The 23,054-nt window shown below is 44.5% G+C and overlaps 1 protein-coding gene across 1 annotated transcript in view; it reads left to right on the forward strand.

The window, feature by feature from the left end:
• Positions 1-106: 106 nt before the first annotated feature.
• Positions 107-23,054, forward strand: part of LOC105481577 (pantothenate kinase 2) — a 34,693-nt gene continuing 11,745 nt past the window's right edge. Inside the window, 5 exon segments of the mRNA XM_011741240.3 lie at positions 107-268; positions 270-762; positions 18,828-19,180; positions 20,959-21,212; positions 22,860-23,036. Of these exon segments, the coding sequence (XP_011739542.1) occupies positions 107-268; positions 270-762; positions 18,828-19,180; positions 20,959-21,212; positions 22,860-23,036 (1,439 nt within the window).

Here is a 23,054-nt window from a genome sequence, read left to right on the forward strand (position 1 = left end):
CATTGCTGGGCTGGAGGAGGGCTCGAGCTACTAGGACTGCACGGAGCAGCGGGGTGGGACTTGGGGTCGCCTCAGGAGAGTTCCGCGGCCCGGGGCGGGCAGAGGCATGCACCGTGGGGGCAGACGGCTGGGGTGGATGAGGAGGCACGGGCCCTTCCACCCACGCGTCCATTGGGCGGCGCCGCCATCACTCTCTTCTGGACTACACCGCCTTCTCCTCCTCCGCGGAACCAGGATCCCCTCCTCCACCACCCTCTCCCCGCCCCTGTCACGGGAGCCTCTCATTGGGCGGGGGCATGGTCAATCCTCCTCGAGTTAGGGAGTCTATTGGACGCGAGGCCTTCGGGCCGCCCCCAGCCTCGTCGGATTGGCTTCCTGCGCGTTGGCGCAACGGAAGAGGCGGCCGGCCGAGGGCGCGCCTCTGCTCCGGCTGGACTGCCGCGGAGGAGGGGAGGAGTTCGACGCTGGGGGGCTTGCTCGGGCGGCAGCGGTGGCTGCTGCGGATGGGAGCGGGCCGGCTCGGCGCGCCTATGGAGCGCCACGGCAGGGCCTCCGCCACCTCCGTCTCGTCGGGTGGGGAGCAGGCGGCCGGAGGCCCCGAAGGGCGGCGGCAGGAGCCACTGCGGCGCCGGGCGAGCAGCGCGTCGGTACCCGCGGTGGGGGCCTCAGTGGAGGGCGCGAGGCGGGACCGACTGGGCTCCTACAGCGGCCCCACCTCGGTCTCCCGCCAGCGCGTCGAAAGCCTGAGGAAAAAGCGGCCGCGTAAGTGTCCCGTGGGGCGCCCTCCCGGTCCGCCCTGCCCCCCTTCCGGCCCACCCTGTCCCCTTCCGGCCCCGCCGCTGTTTTTCCCGCGCGCGAACACTGCTCCCGCACGGTGGTCCGTCGTTGGTGCTTGGCTGACATCCGTCTGGAGGCCTCGTGTGCTCCGAAAGCGATACCTGCGGGGGCCCCCCCGCACCCATTGGTATGCACTTCCCGCTTGTTGAAGTGGAGGGCTTTTCCCCAGGTCCCGTCTTCCCTTTTCTTAGCTCCTTGGGCATTCTTTTCCGGAGGGTCACATGATTTTATCCTCGTGAAGGCTTCTTTTGACTCATTTCCACCTCCTCTCCCCCCAAATCCTTTGAATCCCCAATGCTTGTTTTCCGTGGGCTTCCAAAGAGCTGCTGTCTAATATTTAAGTCCCTTTTATTCGTCAATTTCGGGCTTACTGGAAAATGGGTCGCTGCCTCTTGAGTTGCAACAGGCCTAAAACTGTATTCCGTGCACCTCTAAGGTGGCTGCCCTTCTTCCCATGAGAATCCAGGTCATCTCTCACCCACATATCCCCTCCGTTTTCCTTCCGTCTGTTTGCAGGTACTCACGATTCAGAACTATGGCATTCTGGGCAGTAAGGTTCTTTGTTTTGAGGAGAAACTCCATCTCTCTGAATTTTGCCTTGGAAGTTGCATACGCTCTTCCCAAAGAATCGGTTTCCCCATTTTATTATCAGGTTTCTTTTTCTGTGTTGTGTATTTTCTCCCCTTTACAAGTCTTCAATTCAGGACCGCTGCCTGGCAGCCATTGCTGCTGTTAAAAGTATCAATTGTCCTGATACTGTAATAGGAGCTTTACAGTATGATGCCTTTTTACATATGGTTGGACTTTTTGGTGGGTGTTGCCAGATTCCTATTTCAGGAAATTGACTTGTTTAAATGCGGATTGTGAGAGGGAGGGAGAATGGCAAGATGTGTGTGAGATCTTTATTGGATAGCCTTGTACCTTAGCCCAGTCACCCAGCTGCTTTTTTGAATCTTCTCTGATTTGGATGATTAAATGTAGTTCTATGATGCTGTGAAAAGTTTGGGAGTTTTCAGTTCTTTTGTCTTTTTCCATCTTCTTGCAACAGATTTGGAAAACAGATTCTTAACCTGTGCCATTTTCAGAGTCAGTCACCTAGTTTTATTTGAGAAGCACCTGAGTTTGAAGCAATGCAAAATATGGGATCCTTCATGGTTTTGTATTACGTTATTGGAAATAGATGTAAATTCCAAATATTCAGCAAATAAGAATACAGCCATTAGCCACAAGGGTTTTTTTGGTTTGTTTTTTGTTTTTTAGTTTGAGACAGTGTCTTGTTCTGTTGCCCAGGCTGGAGTGCAGTGACATGATCATGGCTCATTGTGGCCTTAACCTCCTGGGCTGAAGCGATCCTCCTGCTTCAGCCTCCTGCATTGCTGTGACTAAAGGCACGTGCCACTATGCCAGGCTAATTTTTAATTTTTTTTTTTTTAAATAGAGATGGGATCTCGTGTGTTGCCCAGGCTGGTCTTGAATTCCTCCTGGTCCCAAGCGACCTTCCCACTTCGGCCTCCCAAAGTGCTGGGATTACAGACGTGAGCCGTTGTGCCCGGCCTGGCAGTCTTCTAAGAGCTTTGGTAACTCATTAGCCTCGTGGCTCTGAGGTAGGTGGTAGTATTCCATTTTACAGATGAGAAAACTGGGGCACGATTGCCCAGTGTCAAAGGGCTAGTGCATTGTGAAATAGAAGTGTAAACTCAGAATTGCTGGCTTCATAGCTTTTGCTGTGGACCACTGTGTTTTTCTGAATTATCTGCGTTCTATTAGTTGTTTCTTCATTGCTCTAAGACCAAGCATAAGTTTGATCTTTTCTTTTCAAGACTGACTGACTTGAGGTGAAAATTTTTAGCTACTGTGGAAGTACTTCCAAATATTGAGCATGAGAATGACCTGGTAAAAGTGCAGATTCAGTGGGCCCGGTTAAGCTCCTCATATTCAGATACAGGTGACTTAAAGACCACACTCAGAAAAACTGGTGTGGAGAATTAAGGTAGTTTTGAAACTTCTTTTAGGGAACTGAGTAGACACATATTCATGCTATAGGATTTCTATTTTGTTCTGGTGTTTGATGTTTGTCATTCCCTTCATTGCCTTCTCTGACTGATAAATCATGAAAACCCATCTTTCCGGTATGAGACCTGCTAAAGGAATAAACAGGATACTGATTGTTCTTCCTTCCATTTGTTTCTTCTGTACTATCTAGGGGTGCCCCTGTTAGATGGAGAAGCAGGCTGGGCGCAGTGGCTTACGCCTGTAATACCAGCACTTTGGGAGGCCAAGGCGGGTGGATCACCTGAGGTCAGGAGTTCGAGACCAGAAACCAGACTGGCCAGCACGGTGAAACCCTGTCTCTACTAAAAATACAAAAATTAGCTGGGAGGTTGAGGCAGAGAATTGCTTGAGCCTGGGAGGCAGAGGTTGCAGTGAGCCAAGATCGCGCCACTGCACTCCAGCCTGGGCGACAGAGCAAGACTCTGTCTCAAAAAAAAAAGAAAGCCTTACTCTGATACTGCACTACTTGTCTAAAGGTGCAGATAGATACTAGTTGCCATTTGAAACTCGAAGGAGCTATTCAGGTTATCTTAGGCATTCTTGTGGTCCTGGTTATAGTTTGTTCTGTCACGCATTTCCTAGAGCAGTGTAGTTCCCAAACTTGCCCTCGTCCCAGACTTACTGCATCAGAATCCCTAGCGATGAAGCTAGGCATGTGTATATTTCAGTTCTTCAAAAGTTTTGCATCAGGTGGGGAGGGGGGTATGTCTCACAGGGCTGAGAGAAATACCAAATAAAGATTGATTTTAAAATGATGGAAACCAAGACGCTGTTGATGGTAATGTAGCTACCATTTTCTGAGCACTTACTTGTCTTAGACACTATGCTGAGTATTTTATAAACATCTTAGTTAAGTCTCATAGTTATCCTGTGAGGTAGGTGTTTTTTATCCCCAATTTCCAGATGAGAAAACAGGCTCAGTGAAATTGTCCTTTTGTCCAAGGCCATATAGTGAATTAGTGATGGAGTTGGGTTTTGATTCCTGGTCTCTTGACTTCAGATCCAGTGTTCTTGGTCCACATTTTGAGGTGGGGGAAGGTACACGTGATGTAATCCAGAGCTGTGGTTCTCAAGCTTTTAAAACTTCCCCCAACCTACCATTGCATGCTATAGGTCTGCAAAGGGGTCTAAAATTATATTTTAAATTTTATTGAGGCATAATTAAATAGAGTAAAATGTACAATTTTGGCAAATGTAGACACGTAACAAGAGAACATACATTTTTATCAAAGGCTCCAGGTGTTCAGCGTATGTGCAGAAGGTGTGAAAGCCCTGTGATCAGAGTGCTCCACAGTAGTGTGGAGGACGAACTGGTTCCTTGAAGATGACTCGCAAGGCATGTTGTAGCACGCCAGGGAGACCTTTGGGGCTTGCTGATTTTGGACTGCTACAAATCATGGATTATACTTAACCTTCATAATACAGCTTTCGTTTGTAGCTTGACAATACTAGCCTAGAAAATGGATTACTTTTTCTTGGCTTTTGGAGGAGCATCGACAGTCTGGAAATGGTGCCGGGGCCCTGTTAGACTGCCTTTATTAGGCTCAGCATTTCAGCTTCAGGGAATTAGGACGAATTGACCCCTGGGAGCTCAGGAAAAATGTTAGATTGCTATAGCTTTGTGGCCCATTTGGAGAGGCAATTTTTTTTTTTTTTTTTTTTTTTTTTTTGAGACGGAGTCTCGCTCTGTCGCCTAGGCTGGAGTGCAGTGGCCAGATCTCAGCTCACTGCAAGCTCCACCTCCCGGGTTTACGCCATTCTCCTGCCTCAGCCTCCGGAGTAGCTGGGACTACAGGCGCCCGCCACCTCGCCCAGGTAGTTTTTTTTTTGTATTTTTTAGTAGAGACGGGGTTTCACTGTGTTAGCCAGGATGGTCTCGATCTCCTAACCTTGTGATCCGCCCATCTCGGCCTCCCAAAGTGCTGGGATTACAGGCTTGAGCCACCGCGCCCGGCCTTTTTTTTTTTTTTTTAAGACAGAGTTTTGCTCTTGTTGCCCAGGCTGGAGTGTAATAGCGCAATCTTGGCTCACTGCAACCTCCGCCTCCCAGGTTTAAGCAATTCTCCTGCCTCAGCTTCCCAAGTAGCTGGAATTACAGGCATGTGCCACCATGCCTAATTTTTTGTATTTAGTAGAGATGGGGTTTCACCATGTTGGTCAGGCTGGTCTTGAACTCCTGACCTCAGGTGATTCATCTGCCTCGGCCTCCCAAAGAGCTGGGGTTACAGGTGTGAGCCACTGTGCCCGGCTGAAAAGGTTTTTTTTTTTTTTTTTTTCTTTTTTTTGTGAGATGGAGTTTCGCTCTTGTTGCCCAGGCTGGAGTGCTGGAGTGCAGTGGCGTGATCTCAGCTCACCACAACCTCCACCTCCCAGGTTCAAGTGATTCTCCTACCTCAGCCTCCTGAGTAGCTGGGATTACAGGCATGCGCTACCACGCCTGGCTAATTTTGTATTTTTAGTAGAGACAAGGTTTCTCCATGTTGGTCAGGCTGGTTTCGAGCTCCGGACCTCCTGTGATCCGCCCACCTCAGCCTCCTCAAGTGCTGGGATTACAGGCGTGAGCCACTGTGCCCAGCCTGAAGATGTTTTTTAACATATTGATTTATCGACTATTTATTTATTTATTTATTTATTTACTGAGACAGAGTCTCACTCTTGCCCAGGCTGGAGGGCAGTGGCAGGGTTTCAGCTCACTGCAACCTCTGTCTCCCGGGTTCAAGTGATTCTCCTGCCTCAGCCTCCTGAGTAGCTGGGACTACAGGTGTGTGTCACCATGCCTGGCCAGTTTGTCAACTTTAAATGGAACTGAAGTAAATATGGTTTGTCTTCTTAGATATATAATAAATACTAAGCAATAAGCAAGGACTAAAAATAGTCCAATTATGCAGCTGTGTAAAATGGTACAGTATATTGCTTTAGGGGCCATGTGTAAGAATCATGCAGTTGGATAAATACGGTTGTTCAGTGTTGGTGTCCCTGCCTGCTGTCTGGGGAGACCATAGCAAGAAGAGATGTAGGTTGTTAAAAATATTTTGCTGGCTGTGTGTGTTGGCTCATTCCTGTAATCCTAGCACTGTAGGAGGCTGAGGTGAGAAGATCACTTGAGACACGAATTCAAGACCAGCTTGGGCAACATAGCCAGACCTTGTCTGTCCAGAAATAAAAAGGCCATGCATGGTGGCTCACACCTGTAATCCCAGCACTTTGGGAGGTAGATAGAGGTGGCGGATCACTTGAAGTCAGGAGTTTGAGACCAGTCTGGCCAACATGGTGAAACCCTATCTCTACTAAAAATACAAAAATTAGCCGGGTGTGGTAGTGCATACCTGTAATCCCAGCTACTTGGGAGGCTGAGGCAGGAGAAACACTTGAACCCAGGAGGTGGAAGTTGCAGTGAGCCGAGATCATGCCACCGTACTCCAGCCTGGGAGATGGTGAGATTCCATCTCAAATAAATAAATAAATAATAAAAAACAAATTAGCCAAGTGTGGTGGCACATGGTTGTAGTCCCAGCTACTTGGGAGGCTGAGACAGGAGGATTGCTTGAGCCCAGAAGATTGAGGTTGCACTGAGCTATGATCATGCCACTGTGCCAGAGGGAGACCCTGTCTGCCTTTTTTTTTTTTTTTTTTGCTTAAAACATTTCAAAAAAGGGGAGGAGGAAGATAGACTAGGCTATTGTAGAGCGTCAGGCAGTGAAAAGAATGGCTATTTTGATTATTTAAAAGAGCAATGATGTTTTTTGAACTTAAGTTTGTAGCCTTCTGAGCTTTTCTCAGGTTCATAATTTGGGGTATCTTTATCTTCAGGCACTGTTCAGGTCAGACTGACTGGGATATGAAAACTTCTGAATTGTGGCTTAAAGTTTGCTTTCTAAAAGTGAAACCCGTCTCAGTTTTTTAGTAGTCTGTTACATTTTGTGTGTTTATATTTCCTGAATGTAGAATTTGTTGTTGAATCTGCTGATTTTACAATATGTGGTCTTTTGTAAGTATCTAGTCCCTGAGTTCAAAACTATTTTGGGAATAAGAATGATTATTAAAGTACATCTTTTAATGTTAGGCCAAGATATTGCTTCCTGTAACAGCCTAGACATGGATTTGTGGTGTTATTAACCGTGTGTGGTCTGGTAAAAGTGTAGTTCATAATATTGGAAAATTGAGCACTCTTTTGTGAACTATGTATTTCCTTTTTTTTCTTTTTTTCTGAGATGGAGTCTTGCTCTGTCGCCCAGGCTGGAGTGCAGTGGTGTGATCTGGGCTCACTGCAAGCTCCACTTCCTGGGTTCACGCTCATTCTCCTTCCTCAGCCTCCCGAGTAGCTGGGACTACAGGTGCCTGCCACCATGCCTGGCCAATTTTTTTTTTTTTTTTTGTATTTTTGTATTTTTAGTAGAGACGGGGTTTCACCATGTTAGCCAGGATGGTCTCGATTCCTGACCTCGTGATCCGCCTGCCTCAGCCTCCCCAAAGTGGTAGGATTACAGGCATGAGCCACTGCTCCTGGCCCCCCGCTTTTTTTTTTTTTTGAGATGGAGTCTCGCTCTGTCACTCAGGCTGGAGTGCAGTGGCGCAATCTCGGCCAACTGCAAGCGCCGCCTCCTGGGTTCACCCCATTCTCCTGCCTCAGCCTCCGGAGTAGCTGGGACTACATTCGCCCGCCACTACCCATGTTAGGCTAATTTTTTTTGTATTTTTAGTAGAGTCAGGGTTTCACCATGTTAGCCAGGATGGTCTCGATCTGCTGACCTCGTGATCTGCCCGCCTTGACCTCCCAAAGTGCTGGGATTACAGGCATGAGCCACAGTGCCCAGCCTGCTGAACTGTGTATTTCCCATTGGAAAGTGTGATGTTGTGAAGTATATATATGTATTGGTCTTCTGCCCATTTCCTGGCATACAACTCCTAAAATCCTTAGAAACTCCACAGTGATGTCCTTTTGTGTGCTAAGGAGTTAACTGATGGCTGGAAGCCTCTGGGACTTGGTTGTGGAAAGAACAAGACAGAATTAGAGGGTTGGGACTTTGACTCCTCCCTAGCCTCTAAGTTGATCACCAGTGGCCAGTGATTTAATCAGTTATACCTACTAATGAAGCCTTCGTTAAAAACCCAAGAGAACAGGGTTTGGAGAGCTTCTGAATAGCCATACAAGAGGTTTCTGGAGGGTGCAGTGCCTGAGAGCACGGAAGTTCGGTATGCCTCCCCCATGCCGTGTACTATGCGTCTCTTCCTCTGAATCTTTTGAAATATCTTTATAATAAACCAGTAAATGTGTTTCTTGGGTTCTGTGAGCTGGTCTAGCAAATTAATCCAAACCATAGAGGGGTCACGGGAACTCCAACTTGAAGCCAGTTGATCAGAAGTTCTGGAGGCCCAGACTGGTGACTGGTGTCTGGCAGAGGTGTGGTGGAGGAGCAGTTTAGAGGGACTTAGCCCTCAACCTGTGGGATATGATGCTATCTCAAGGTAGATAGTGTTGGAATTGCATTGGAGGGCACCCAGCTGGTGTCTGTTGCAAAATTAGTTGCTTGCTTTGTGTGTGGGCTCACAGAAGTCTTCTGTGTTGATCGTTGTTGTGATGTGACAGCAGAGGAAAAAGTTTGTTTTTCCACACTCTTAAAGCATTTCAGTCGTTGAGACCTATAATGGGACCTTGTGCTTTGCATAAGTTGGGAAATATAGCCTAAGTCAAGTATAGATTGTCTAGATTGAGTACCTTGGAGGTCTTAATATCAGGAAATATGTTAAGGGCTGTGAATAGACTGAAATATCTGAAAATTAATGGCCAGAACTCACTAACTAGAAGGCGGGGGCCTTCTCTTATTAGTGAGATATGAGGAATGGGATGATATAATAAAAGTTCTAGGCTGGGTGCATTAGCTCCTGTCTGTAATCTCAGCACTTTGGGAGACTGAGGCAGGTGGATCGCTTGAGCTCAGGAGTTTGAGACCAGCCTGGGCAACATGGTGAAACCTCGTCTCTACAAAAATTAACTGGTTGTGGTGGCATGCACCTGTAGTTCAGCTACTTGGGAGGCTGAGGTGGAAGGATCTCTTCAGCCAGGGAGGTTGAGGCTGCAGTGAGCCTGAGCCTGGTGATTGTACCACTCACTGTACTTTAGCCTGGATGACAGAGTGAAACTGTGTCTCTCAAAAAAATAAAACAACAAAACAAAAACAAAACCTGGGTACGGTGGCTCATTCCTATAATCCCAGCATTTTGGGAGGCCGAGGTGGGCGGATTAGTTGAGGTTATGAATTCAAGACCAGATTGGCCAACATGGCGAAACCTCTGTCTCTACTAAAACCATAAAAACTAGCTGAGTGTGGTGGCACGAGCCTGTAATCCCATCTTCTCGGGAGGCTGAGGCAGGAGAATCGCTTCAACAACTGGGAGGCGGATGTTGCAGTGAGCTGAGGTCTGCCACTGCACTCCACCTGGGCAGCAGAGCGAGACTGTAGTCCCAGCTACTTGGGAGGCTGAGGCAGGAGAATGGCGTGAACCCGAGAGGCGGAGCTTGCAGTGAACTGAGACCGTGCCACTGCACTCCAGCCTGGGTGACAGAGCAAGACTCCGTCTCAAAAAAAAAAAAAAAATTCCTCTTGGTTTTAATTGGTTATATTGGATTTTATTTTTTGGAATCTGTTGAGATAACCATGGTTTTTTTTTTCCTTCATCTTACTACTTGGAATTTCTAATGTAAAAGCCATCGTTGCTCTACTGAGAAGAATCTCTTTTGGCCATGGCCTATTAATCTTGCTGTACAACTAGATTCCATTTTTTATTTTATTATTTGTTTATTTATTTTGAGATGAGTCTCTTTCTGTTGCCCAGGCTGGAGTGCAGTGGCACGATCTTGGCTAACTGCAACCTCCGCCTCCCGGGTTCAAGCAATTCTCCTGCCCCAGCCTCCCAAGTATCTGGGATTACAGCGGCCCACCACCACACCTGACTAATTTTTGTATTTTTAGTAGAGATAGGTTTTTACCATGTTGGCCAGACTGGTCTCGAACTCCTGACCTCAGGTCATCCACTCGCCGCAGCCTCCCAAAATGCTGGGATTACAGACGTGAGCTACCTCACCCTTAGGCTCTGTTGAGTATATTTAATAAATATGTAAGGCTAGATGTTTCCATTTAAGTACTACTTTGGGTATATTCTATTGGTTTCTATATATTGTATTCTCATTGTCATTCATTTAAAAATAAATTCTGTTTTGATTTCCTTTTTAATTCCAGAGTTAATAGTTTAAAGATTTCCAAGTAGATATATTTATCTCTTTGTCTGTTGGATTAATTTCTAATTTTGAAGTTTTGCAGTAAGTGAATGTGACTTGTTTTTTGGAATTTGAAGTTCTTTAAGCTAGTGCAGTTAATTTTTGTGAATGCTTCATGGGTTTTTAAAGGAATGTTTGCCTGTTTTTTTTGTTTGTTTGTTTTGGGAAAGTGTTGGTGTTGCCCAGGCTGGAGTGCAGTGGCATGATCTTCACTCAGTTCAACCTCTGCCTCCCCTGTTCAAGCGATTCTCCTAGCTCAGCCTCCTGAGTGGCTTGGGACTGTAGGCATGCGCCACCACATCTGGCTAATAGTTTCTGAATTTTTTTTCTTAGTAGAGATGGGGTTTCATCATGTTGTCTAGGCTCGTCTCGAACTCCTGACTTCAAAGGATCCACCTACGTTGGCCTCCCAAAGTTCTGGGATTACAGGCATGAGCCATCCCGCCTGACTTTTTTTTTTTTTTTTTTTGAGTTGGAGTCTTGCTCTGTTGCCCAGGCTGGAGTGCAGTGGTGCAATCTTGGCTCACTGCAACCTCTCCTTCCTGGGTTCAAGTGACTCTTTTGCCTCAGCCTCCCTAGTAGCTGGGATTATAGTTGCCCACCACCGCACTTGGCTGATTTTTATATTTTTAGTAGAGATGGGGTTTCACCATTTTGGCTAGGCTGGTCTTGAACTCCTGACCTCATGATCCACCCGCCTCGGCCTCCCAAAGTGCTGGGATTACAGACGTGGGTCACCGTGCCCAGCAGGTTTTTTTTTTTTTTTTTTTTTTGAGACAGGGTCTCACTCTGTCACCCAGACTGGAGTGCAGTGATGCAGTGTTGGCTCACTGCAACCTCCACCTCCTGGGTTCAATTGATTCTCCTGCCTCAGACTCCCAAGTAGCTGGGACTACAGGCACATGCCACCACGCCCAGCTAATTTTGTGTATTTATTGAAGACTGGGCTTCGCCATGTTAGTCAGGCTGGTCTTGAACTCCTAACCTCAGGTGATCCACCCGCCTCGGCCTCCCAAAGTGCTGAGATTACAGATGTGAGCCATTGCATCCGGCCGGTTTTTTTTTCTCCAGAGTTCTGTTTGTGTTTACTAGATCCACCTTATTAGCCATGATATTAAAATTCTCTTTCTACCATGGTTTTGTGGGTGTGTGTGCAATCTACAAATTTCTGAGATCTGTGTCATTCTCATACTAACTTGTAGATGTGTCACTTTCTCTGTTAGTGTTTTAAGTATGTGTTATGTGCATAAGGAGCATGGCTATTACATTCATCAGTTGTACTTTTTATGCACATGAGACAGTTCTTTTTTGTCCTCTCTTAATGCGTTTTTGTTTGTGTTGTTTGATCCGCTAGTATTGTATCTGCTTGCTGTTAACATTTGCTTGATATAGTGGAGTAGCATTCTCCAGGCATTTATTTTAGTCATTTAAATTCAATTGTATAAATTAAGCAAGTGAGTTAAGTGAATGGTGCCAGTGATTCTACCCAGTGTTTGCGTCAGTAACTATATGATTATGAGTGAGTATGGGGATGAGAATGGTGAATCTCTTTTTCCCTGTAGGGAAAGGAAGGGGCAGTGACTGTCTGGAGGGGCATCACTTATAATGTGAGCATAGCTCTTTGCCAAATGAAATGTTGGTCTTGAAACAAGGTATGACCTTTACTTACTATGTCTCTTAAATGTAAATCAACTGCTCTATCTAGTATTCATCTCTAGTGAGGTGCTTAGGAGTGCTTAAAATTTTTATAATGTGTAATACTTTTGACTAAATGCCATTTTCATCTTTCAAAGCATTCAACTCCTCCTCATGATGTGACTCCATTGTGGATGATTTACGGTTTTTCTTTCAGTTTACTTGTATAATCTTGTTTGAAATGTCTTTTTACATCAACATATACTTGAATTTCTCCCTTTTTCTCCTAATTCCTGGTTAAGCTCACAGAATTTCCTCTTCAGTCTAGAAGAGAAATTTTACGTATTTGTGATGAATGCACTGATAAGTGCATTCATTCCCATCGTTATTTATTTTTTAAATTATTTTTTACTTTTTTTGAGATGAAGTCTTACTCTGTCGCTTAGACTGGAATGCAATGGCATGATCTTGGCTCACTGCAACCTCTGCCTCCTGGGTTCAAGTGATTCTCCTGCCTCAACCTACTGAGTAGCTTGGGTTACAGGTGTGCACCACCACACTCAGCTAATTTTTGTATTTTTAGTAGAGATGGAGTTTCACGATGTTGGCCATGCTGGTCTCGAACTCCTGACCTCAAGTGATCCACCTGCCTTGGCCTCCCAAAGTGCTGGGATTACAGGCTTTATTATTTACTTACTTACTTTATTTATTTATTTATTTAAGAGACAGGATCTTGCTCTGCTGCCAGGCTGGAGTACAGTGGCTCTATCACAGCTCACTGTAGCCTCAAACTCCTGGGCTCAAGTGATCCTCCTGCCTCAGCCCCTGGAGTAGCTGGGACTACAGGTGCATGTCATCATGCCTAAATTTTTTTTTAGAGATGTGGTCTTGCTATGTTGTCCAGACTAGTCTCCCAAATCCTGGCCTCAAGTGATCCACCCACCTTGGCCTCTCAAAGTGTTGGAATTACAGGCATGAGCCACCACACCTGGCTGTTTTCTATTTACTGTACTTTTCCCCTTTTCTTGTCAATCAGTTTTTTTTAACTGATAGCTTTTTTTTTCCTAATGTAAAAATCATGGTTTTTTTTTTTTTTTCCCCTCCTCTGGAGTTACCTCTGAATTTTGACAAATTTAAACTATCACTTCTCCATTCTTGTGTAGAATTAATCAGAATCTATCTTTTCTTCCCTTTTCCAACAAGACAGAACTGCTGCTTGCTTTCATTTCCTTCTCCCTTCTCTTCCCTCTTCGACTTCCTATGTCGAAATCATGTAAGTATTTTAGTTTCAGATTGCTTATTTTTGTAAAAGTCAGTACTTTTGTTTATTTCTTAAAGCTCTTGGATAACAAAAGAGTTTCTTAAAGCTCTTGGATGTTTTCAAATTATGATGGCATTCATCTACCAATTATGTTAGAGAAGGTCTTTGAATAGTAAAGTTGATGCCTTACATGTGTAAAAATTGTTTTTGCACTCCCACTTCAAAGCTTATTTGGTTGGCTGGATACAAGTTTCAAAATCATTTTCCTTATAACTTTGAAGCCAGTGCTCCATTGTCTTCTGGCATCTGTGCTGCTGATGAAAAGTCTAATACTGACTATTATGTGATTTATGTATCTTTATAGGAATTCAGTTTTTTTCTTGTAATATCTTGAAATTTCAATAGGATGTATCTAAATTGTCTTTCCCTTCTCTCCTGACTGATAAACACTGTTTAACATTTAGAGTAACCTGATGATTGGTGTCTTCCCTCTCCCCAAGGAAATTTCTAGAAGTCACATAAGATGTTGGTCTTTTTAGTTCTATATATATATATATTTAGATATATATATATATATATTTTTTATTAGAGACAGGATCTCACTCTGTCACCCAGGCTGGAGTGCAGTGGCATGGTCATAGCTCGCTACAACCTTGACCTCCTGGGCTCAAGCTGTCCTCTCACTTCACTCTTTCAAGTAACTGTGACTACAGGTGTGCACCCGACTAATTTTTTATTTTTTATTTTTGAGATGGAATCTCGCTCTGTGGCCCAGACTGGAGTACAGTGGGGCAATCTCAGCTCACTGCAACTTCCGCCTCCTGGGTTCAAGCGATTTCCCGCCAATTTTTGTATTTTTAGTAGAGATGGGGTTTCATCATGTTGGCCAGGCTGGTCTTGAACTCCTGAGCTCCAGTGATCCGTCCATCTCGGCCTCCTAAAGTGCTAGGTTTATAGGCATGAGCCACTACATCTGGCCTAGTTTTTTTTTTTTTGATAGTAGAGATGGGGTCTGGCTGTGTTGTCCTGGGTTGTCTTGGACTCCTGGCTTCAAGTGATCCTCCCATCTTGGCCTCCCAAAATGTTAGGATTACAGGTGTGAGCCACTGCACCCAGCCAGGTTCCATTTTCTCTATATTGACCTTTCCTTCATACTTGAGAAGCATTTGGGGATAATCTTTAGTTTGTTTTCCATTTGTTTTTTCTGGGTCCATTTTGCTGTTAAGTATATCTGTCAGGCTTTATTTTAGCAATTGTTTTCTCTCTTTTATAACAGTGTCTTTTAATGTTATAATTTACATAGAATAAACTGCATGCATTTAAAACGTATAATTCCATGAGTTTTGACAGATATATATAGCCACACACACACACAACCCTTTTACCCCTAAACAAGAGTTGGGTTACCACAGAGTTTTCCCCTGCCCCTGTGCAGTCCAACCCCAGCTCTCAAGCCCATGATTTGCTTGCTTTCAGATGTAAAAATGATTAGCTTGCCTTTTTACATTTATTTTTACTTTTTGAGATGGAGTCTCCCCTCTGTTGCCCAGGCTGGAGTACAGTGGTGCAATCTTGGCTCATTGAAACCTCCTCCTCCTGGGTTCAAGTGATTCTCCTGCCTCAGCCTCCCGAGTAGCTGGGATTACAGGCATGCACCACCACACCCGGCTAATTTTTGTATTTTTAGTAGAGACGAGGTCTCGCCATGTTGGCCAGGCTGGTCTTGAACTCCCGACCTCAGGTGATCCGCCCGCCTTGGCCTTCCAAAGTGCTGGGATTACAGGCATGAGCCACCATGCCTGCTTTTTTTTTTTTTCTTTTTTCTTTTTTTTTTTTTTCTTTTTTGAGACCAGGTTTTGCTTTTATTGCCCAGGCTGGAGTGCAATGGCATGATTTCAGCTCACTGCAACCTCTGCCTCCTGGTTCAAGCGATTCTCCTGCCTCAGCCTCCGGAGTAGCTGGGATTACAGGCGCACTCCACCATGCCCAGCTAATTTTTTTTTTTTTTTTTTTTTGAGATGGAGTCTCGCTTGTCACCCAGGCTGGAGTGCAGTGGCGTGATCTCGGCTCACTACAACCTCCATCTCCCGGGTTCAAGTGATTCTTGTGCCTCAGCTTCCTGAGTAGCTGGGATTAGAGGCGTGTGCCACCATGCCTGGCTAATTTTTTGTATTTTTAGTAGAGACGGGGTTTCACCATGTTGGTCAGGCTGATCTTGAACTCCTGACTTTGTGATCCACCTCCCTCAGCCTCCCATAGTGCTGGGATTACAGGCGTGAGCCACTGTGCCCGGCCTAAGTTTTGTATTTTTAATACGTATGCTTAGTACAGTATGATTTAACCATATTGGCCAGGCTGCTCTTGAACTCCTGACCTCAGGTGATCTGTCTGCCTTGGCCTCCAAAGGGCTGGGATTACAGGCTTGAGCCACCGTGCCTGGCCAGTTTGCATATTCAAAAGTTTCATATAAATGGAATAATATAGCGTGTAGCCTTTTGTGCAAGGTTTGTTTTATTAACTCAGCCTATTTTTGAGATTCATGAATATTAAGTATGTAGTAGTTTGTCCTTTTTTTTGGTTTTGAGAGCATTTTTTCCCACAGTTAGGAAGTTAACATGGACAAACCGTATGTAAATTTTGCTGATTTTGGCTGGGCGTGATGACTCAGGCCTGTAATCCCAGCACTTTGGGAGGCCAAAGTGGGAGGACTGTTTGAGGCCAGGAGTTGGAGACTAGCCTGGACAGCACAGTGAGACCTTGTCTCTACAAAAAATTAAAAAATTAGCTGGAATGGTTGTGTTCCTGTAGTCGTAGTTACTTGGGATGCTGAGGCAGGAGGATTGCTTGAGCCCAGGAGTTCAAGGTTAACAGTCAGTTGTGATTGAGCCATTGCACTCCAGCCTGGGCAGCAGAGTGACATGCTGTCTCTAAAAATAAAAATAAAAGGTGAAAAATAAATAGAAACAGTTTTGCATAGACTCTTTTGTACATTGTGTATTCAGTTGTACATAATTTTATCATGTGTTAATTTTTGCAACCACACACATCTGGCAATTGTTTTTTAATTTTTGATTGTATGGTAGCTTTTTTTAATGGATGAGATATAATTTTACTTCTGAGAATATTTTTGATTCTCTTGTTTATTCCTGCAACTCGTTCTTCAGATACTTAGTTTCTCATTTTCGTGGTTTTAGTTTTTCTAGTTTGTAAAAGTTTAGTTTTACAAACTAGAAAAAGTTTAGTTTTTCTAGTTTGTAAAAGTGATAATCACTGGTTTGAGAATTGCTGTTCTGAGAATTGCTGTTCTTCTGCCAGTGGATTCAGTATCTGTTTACCAGTTGGTCAGAATTGATTGTAAGGGAGTTATGAGATGTGTGGCAAAATATGGGGCAAAATGTCTCCTTACTTATTCTGGGAAATAGCAGCCACCTGAGTGCCATCCTGATTCTGGGGCTCTAGTACCTGTTTCCAGTGAATACTGCTTCTGTTGGTGTTGGGGATAGAACATGGTTATTAGTAGAGGGAGTGACCTTTCCACTTGTGCCAGGCACATTTCCCCACCATCACTTGTGACTGCACCAGACCTGCTTTTGTTTCCCCATGGTAGCCACCCTAAACCTACATCTTGGATAGAACACCCCTACGTTCTCTGTCTCACCTTCATAGCTGATCCCAGTTTTAATAGCATTCCTCTTTTGAGGCTTATGCATGGTTATTGCCTCTGTAAACCTAGTTCTGCTCCTATCTCTTCTTGGTTCCCAGAATTATTTTAAAAAATAATATATCAATAAACCCAAATTGTTTTTTTTTTTCTGAGGTGGAGTTTTGCTGTGTCACCCAGGCTGGAGTGCAGTAGTGCAATCTCAGCTCACTGAAACCTCCACCTCCCAGGTTCAAGCAATTCTCCTGCCTCAGCCTCCTGAGTAGCTAGGATTACAGGTGCCCGCCACCACGCCGGGCTAATTTTGTATTTTTAGTAGAGATAGGGTTTCACCATGTTGGCCAGGCTGGTCTCAAACTCCTGACCTCAGGTGATATGCCCTCCTCGACCTCCCAAAGTGCTGGGATTACAGGTGTGAGCCACCGCGCCTGGCCTAAACCCACATCTTTAGTAATTTCTAGGATTTAGGTTGGGAGGGGAAGCATTTACAGATGCTCTTTGATGTATGATGTTTATGCTACATTCCATAAATCCATCAGAAGTTGAAAATACTGTAAATCAGGTGGGGCGCAGTGGCTCACATTAAATTTGAGCCCTCATTAAATTGGGACCTTCCATATGTCTGTGTAGTCCATTTTGATCCAATCTCTTCGGGCCTTCTTTTTCTTTTTTTTTTCTTTGGGATGGAGTCTCGTTCTGTCGCCAGGCTGGAGTGCAGTGGTGCGATCTCGGCTCACTGCAACTTCTGCCTCTCGGGTTCAAGCGATTCTCCTGCCTCAGCCTCCGGAGTAGCAGGGACTACAAGCGCACACCACCATGGCCAACTGATTTTTGTATTTTTAGTAGAGATGGTTTCACCATGTTGGCCAGGATGATCTCGGTCTCTTGACCTTGTGATCCACCTGCCTTGGCCTCCCCAAGTGCTGGGATTACAGGCGTGAGCCTCCATGCCTGGCCTTTTTTTATTTTTATTTTTATTTTTTTGGGGATGGAGTCTTGCTCTGTCACCCAGGCTGGAGCGCAGTGGTATGATCTCGGCTCACTGCAGCCTCCGCCTCCCGGGTTCAAGAGATTCTCCTTTCTCATCCTTCCTTAGCCTCCGGAGTGCTAGGATTATAGGTGCCCACCAACATGCCTGGCTAATTTTTGTATTTTTAGTAGAGACAAGGTTTCACCATGTTGGCCAGGCTGGTCTCGAATTCCTGACCTCAGGTGATTCGTCCGCCTCAGCCTCCCAAAGTGTTGGAATTGCAGTCGTGAGCCACCGCGCCTGGCCCCCTTCTTTTTTTTTTTTTTGGAGACAGAGCCTCACTCTGTTGCCCAGGCTGGAGTGCAGTGGTGCCATCTCAGCTCACTGCAGTCTCCATCTCCCAGGTTGAAGCAGTTCTGTTTCGAATTCCCGAGTAGCTGATACTACAGGTGCACGTCACTGTGCCTGGCTAATTTTTGTATTTTTAGTAGAGATGGGGTTTTACCATATTGATCAGCCTGGTCTCAAACTTTTGACCTCAGGTGATCCACCCATCTTGGCCTCCCAAAGTGCTAAGATTACAGGTGTGAGCCACTGTGCTTGGCCTAAAGGACATTTTGGTAACCGATGTTAACATAACGTCTATTGAAACCTTTTATTTTTGGGATATCAGATTTTGAAAGATAAATTGACCATTGGAGGTTATATGTTACATAGGGTTGGGAATTTCCTGTTTCTAGTTTGCTGCTAAACCAAAACTCTGAAGTCTCAATTTTTTTTTTTTTTAAACTAATAGGAAATATAGCTTTTCATTCTGAATCTTTGTTTTTCACAGTTGAGGCTTATGAGTAGTCAGCTTGTTATTGTTAAAGTATTTCATAATGCAGTTTGGGCTTGTCAGGATGATTGGGTTGGCTCAATACTTTGATATTTTTATTTTTCATCTTTGCTGTAGTATTTTTTTTAAGTTGTGCATCTAAATCAAGACAGAATCACAATTCTTTGCCCCAAAACCTTTTTGTGTAGAATTATGTTCTTTGGAAACCCTAGGGTTTGAAATAAGTTGGTACTGTGGTAAGTGTAAATTTAGTTTTCAGAAAAAAGCTGTGCTGACTTATTTTTCTTCCCCGTTTAGTTTTTCCATGGTTTGGCTTGGATATCGGTGGAACTCTGGTCAAGCTGGTTTATTTTGAACCCAAAGACATCACTGCTGAAGAAGAAGAGGAAGAAGTGGAAAGTCTTAAAAGCATTCGGAAGTACCTGACCTCCAATGTGGCTTATGGGTCCACAGGCATTCGGGACGTGCACCTCGAGCTGAAGGACCTGACTCTGTGTGGACGCAAAGGCAATCTGCACTTTATACGCTTTCCCACTCATGACATGCCTGCTTTTATTCAAATGGGCAGAGATAAAAACTTCTCGAGTCTCCACACTGTCTTTTGTGCCACTGGAGGTGGAGCGTACAAATTTGAGCAGGATTTTCTCACAGTATGCATTTTTTAGCTTATATACAATTTATGGTAATTTGATTGTTAAAAATAATGCCAGTAGCAAGTGGTGAAATAATTTCCATCTCTAGTAGAACTTGAATTTTCTTGAGTCAAATGAAGATTAAAGGGTACACTAGTGATAGAATGTAGCCGTCTAGAGGTGGTTGTATAGTTCAGATATATGGATATGGATGACAATCAGAGCCACTAAAAGGGTAGCATTTTGTTGTTCCTTTACTATGAAAAATTAGGGCATCTGCTGTATGTTGAGGAAGAAACTACCTACAAGGAACATCATTAGATCATGAACAATGAGATTGAAATATAATTTTAAAAAATCATTTCATGTCATGAAATTGTTTTCAATCTTGTCTACCACATAATTTCTCTTGTCTCCCTCAGTTGTTTTCCGGCATGTTCACCAACTGAAAAAATAAGGAACTCTGGTCAAAAGTGGTGTTTTCAGGCTCAGGGCTGGTCTGAGATGGGTAACTGCAGAGCCCTTCTCTCCCAGAATGCTTTCTGATGTGTTCTGTGCTGCACACTTAACTGGAGTCTTGCCACCATGTCTGGCCCCTGGGGCGTGCTGCCAGGCGCTCTATCTTGCTTTTTTTGAGTGAACACTGGTGAACATTATGAGCAAGGCCTTGAGGCTAGGTCCTTTCAGGGTGGATGGTGGGGGTAGGCCAGAGAACTGACAAATGAATTGGCCAAGATCCTGACCTTCAGGGTGCAATACAGATTGAAAATGTCTTCAGTGACTGTGTTTTTCTGTCGCTTAATGAGAGAACATTAGTCCAAAAGAGATTCTGCCTTTTTTTTTTTCTTGAGATGGAGTTTCACTCTTGTTCCCAGGCTGGAGTGCAATGGCACGATATCGGCTCAACACAGCTTCCACCTCCTGGGTTCAAGCAATTCTCCTGCCTCAGCCTCCCAAGTAGCTGGGATTACAGGCATGTGCCACCACGCCCGGCTAATTTTGTATTTTTAGTAGAGACAGGGTTTCTCTGTGTTGGTCAGGCTGGTCTCGAACTCCTGATCTCAGGTGATCTGCCCGCCTCAGCCTCCCAAAGTGCTGGGATTACAGGCGTGAGCCACCACACCCGGCCAATCCTCTTCATTTTTAGTTGCTATACAGTGCTCCGTAATACAAATAATAACTTAGTCATTCCTCTATTATTTAAATGGAATTAATTGATTATAAAACAGCTCAAATTTTGACTGCTAAAATTCCCCTCCCTCCCAAGAAGCTGTAGCTGGTTTAGATAGTGAAAAAAAAAAATCTTACCTTCTAACTGGATACTTTCAGCCTTTTGGCTTCAGATTGTTGAATAATGTATGGCCTCTTTTGATACTGCTCCAAAGTCTTGAGATGGTCCTCTGTCACAGTCCTTGTGGCTCCTGCCCTGTGTCACCAGGTGGTTTCTGATAGTGCTGTGGCCTGAGCTGCGCTTCAGCCCCATTGTCCCTGTAAGCAGAGATCTGGATTTCTGCTTGAAGGTTGATAAATACTGTGGGGTTTTTTTTGGTCACACTTATTCAGCTGCTGCAGTAGTTTCTATGTAGAGTGTATTTGGCTCTGTGGTAGCAGGAGTCTGTCTCAGCATTCTATCCCTATGTTTGCTCCTAAATCTGTTCTTAAAGCATGCACAAATAATACACATCTGTGAGTGCACATTTATGGTTTGTTTCACGTAGTGGGGATGTCTTACTGAATGGAATTTTTGTTTCTCTTGGGTTATTAAAAAGTCTGAGTACATTCTTATTTCATTACAGATAGGTGATCTTCAGCTTTGCAAACTGGATGAACTAGATTGCTTGATAAAAGGAATTTTATACATTGACTCAGTTGGATTCAATGGACGGTCACAGTGCTATTACTTTGAAAACCCTGCTGATTCTGAAAAGTGTCAGAAGTTACCATTTGATTTGAAAAATCCATATCCTCTGCTTCTGGTGAACATTGGCTCAGGGGTTAGCATCTTAGCAGTATATTCCAAAGATAATTACAAACGGGTCACAGGTACTAGGTAAGTTGTATATAAAACTCATTGTTTATTCTTAGTATCATAACGGGCTGAGTTTTCAGGTATTACATGTAACTAACTATACCTTCGAGAACCTGCTAGGTGAAAGATTTAAGTGTTTCTAGATTATGCAAACAAATGTTTCTCTTTGAAAATTCTGATTTTATGACCCAGTTTTCTTTAATCTCTACTGTTCAAGACTTACTATCCTAGGTGTTTCCTAAACGGTCGCGCCAGCAGACTCGTTGTAGCCCTTGCCCTCAGATAGTTTATGGTGTGCATACACAAAGTAGCTAAAGTTATTAGGCAGCATCTGTAAGGAGAAGGCATGGGAAAGGACCTAGCTTTGAAACCTGTGTAAATTTCATGCTTCTACACACATATATGTGTGTGTAGAATAATGATTTATTCTAGGTATGTGATTCAGAAGTTGATATGTACTAATCAGTAGAAAAATTATTGAGGGAAGGTAGTATGAAAAGAGAGGATTAGCCAGGCGTGGTGGCTCATGCCTATAATCCCAGTGCTTTGGGAGGCCGAGGCAGGTGGATGACTAGGTCAGAAGTTCAAGATCAGCCTGGCCAACATGGTGAAACCCCATCTCTAGTAAAAATACAAAAATTAGCCGGACGCAGTGGCAGGCGCCTATAATCCCAGCTACTCAGGAGGCTGAGGCGGGAGAATTGCTTGAACTCAGAGGGTGGAGGTTGCAGTGAGCTGAGATTGTGCCACTGCACTCGAGCCTGGGTGACAGAGTGAGACTCCGTCTCAGGAAAAAAAAAAAGAAAAGAAAAGAGAGAATTAGGGCCGGGCACAGTGGCTCACACCTGTAATCCCAGCACTTTGGGAGGCCGAGGCGGGCGCATTGAGGTAGGGTGTTAAAGACCAACCTGGCCAACATGGAGAAACCCCGTCTCTACTAAAAATACAAAATTAGCCGGGCATGGTGGCACATTCCTGTAATCCCAGCTACTTGGGAGGCCAAAGCAGGAGAATCACTTGAACGAGGAGGCAGAGATTGCGGTGAGCCAAGATCGTGCCATTGTACTCCAGCCTGGGCAACAAGAGCTAAACTCCATCTCAAAAAAAAAAAAAAAAAAGGATTAGATGAAAGAAAATGTTTCGGCTTAAGGGTCAGAAGTCACTTCAGGAAAAACAAAAACAGGGATCTGGGGTTGGGATAAACAAATTTTTTAAAAAGCAGTTGTGATTTAAATAGAGGAGTAATTTTTTTGTGACAAAACACATTGCAGGAGGAGTATGATGGGGGGTGCACTGATAAGCCAGGGTGACAAGGTGCTCAGATGAGAATGACTCAGGGAATGTACTTGGAGAGGGAAGGGGAGGAGGTGTTAGCATGACCCCAGGCGTGTAGGGCTAATTTGCACTTGAGGCTCTTCATACTTGGCAGCCAGCCAGACTGCTCTGGGGACATGGGCCCTGTAGTTTGGACTTTGCATGTTGGCTCACATGCATATGTGTCTTAAAGGTATATATCAGGCACCTTATCTTTTCACAGACTTGTTTCCTACCAGTGACATTTGCATGATTGGGTTGGATATGTGAATATGGTTTTGGGTTCATAAATGTTAACTTCCTGTTCTTATTTTTTAAAATGTTACAATACTGTGTTACTTTTTTAAATCATAGTCTTGGAGGAGGAACTTTTTTTGGTCTCTGTTGTCTTCTTACTGGCTGTACCACTTTTGAAGAAGCTCTTGAAATGGCATCTCGTGGAGATAGCACCAAAGTGGATAAACTAGTACGAGATATTTATGGAGGGGACTATGAGAGGTTTGGACTGCCAGGCTGGGCTGTGGCTTCAAGGTAAGGGGGCATGTGTGT

This window comes from Macaca nemestrina, chromosome 15, assembly GCF_043159975.1.
Source record: "Macaca nemestrina isolate mMacNem1 chromosome 15, mMacNem.hap1, whole genome shotgun sequence".
Lineage (NCBI taxonomy): Eukaryota > Metazoa > Chordata > Mammalia > Primates > Cercopithecidae > Macaca > Macaca nemestrina.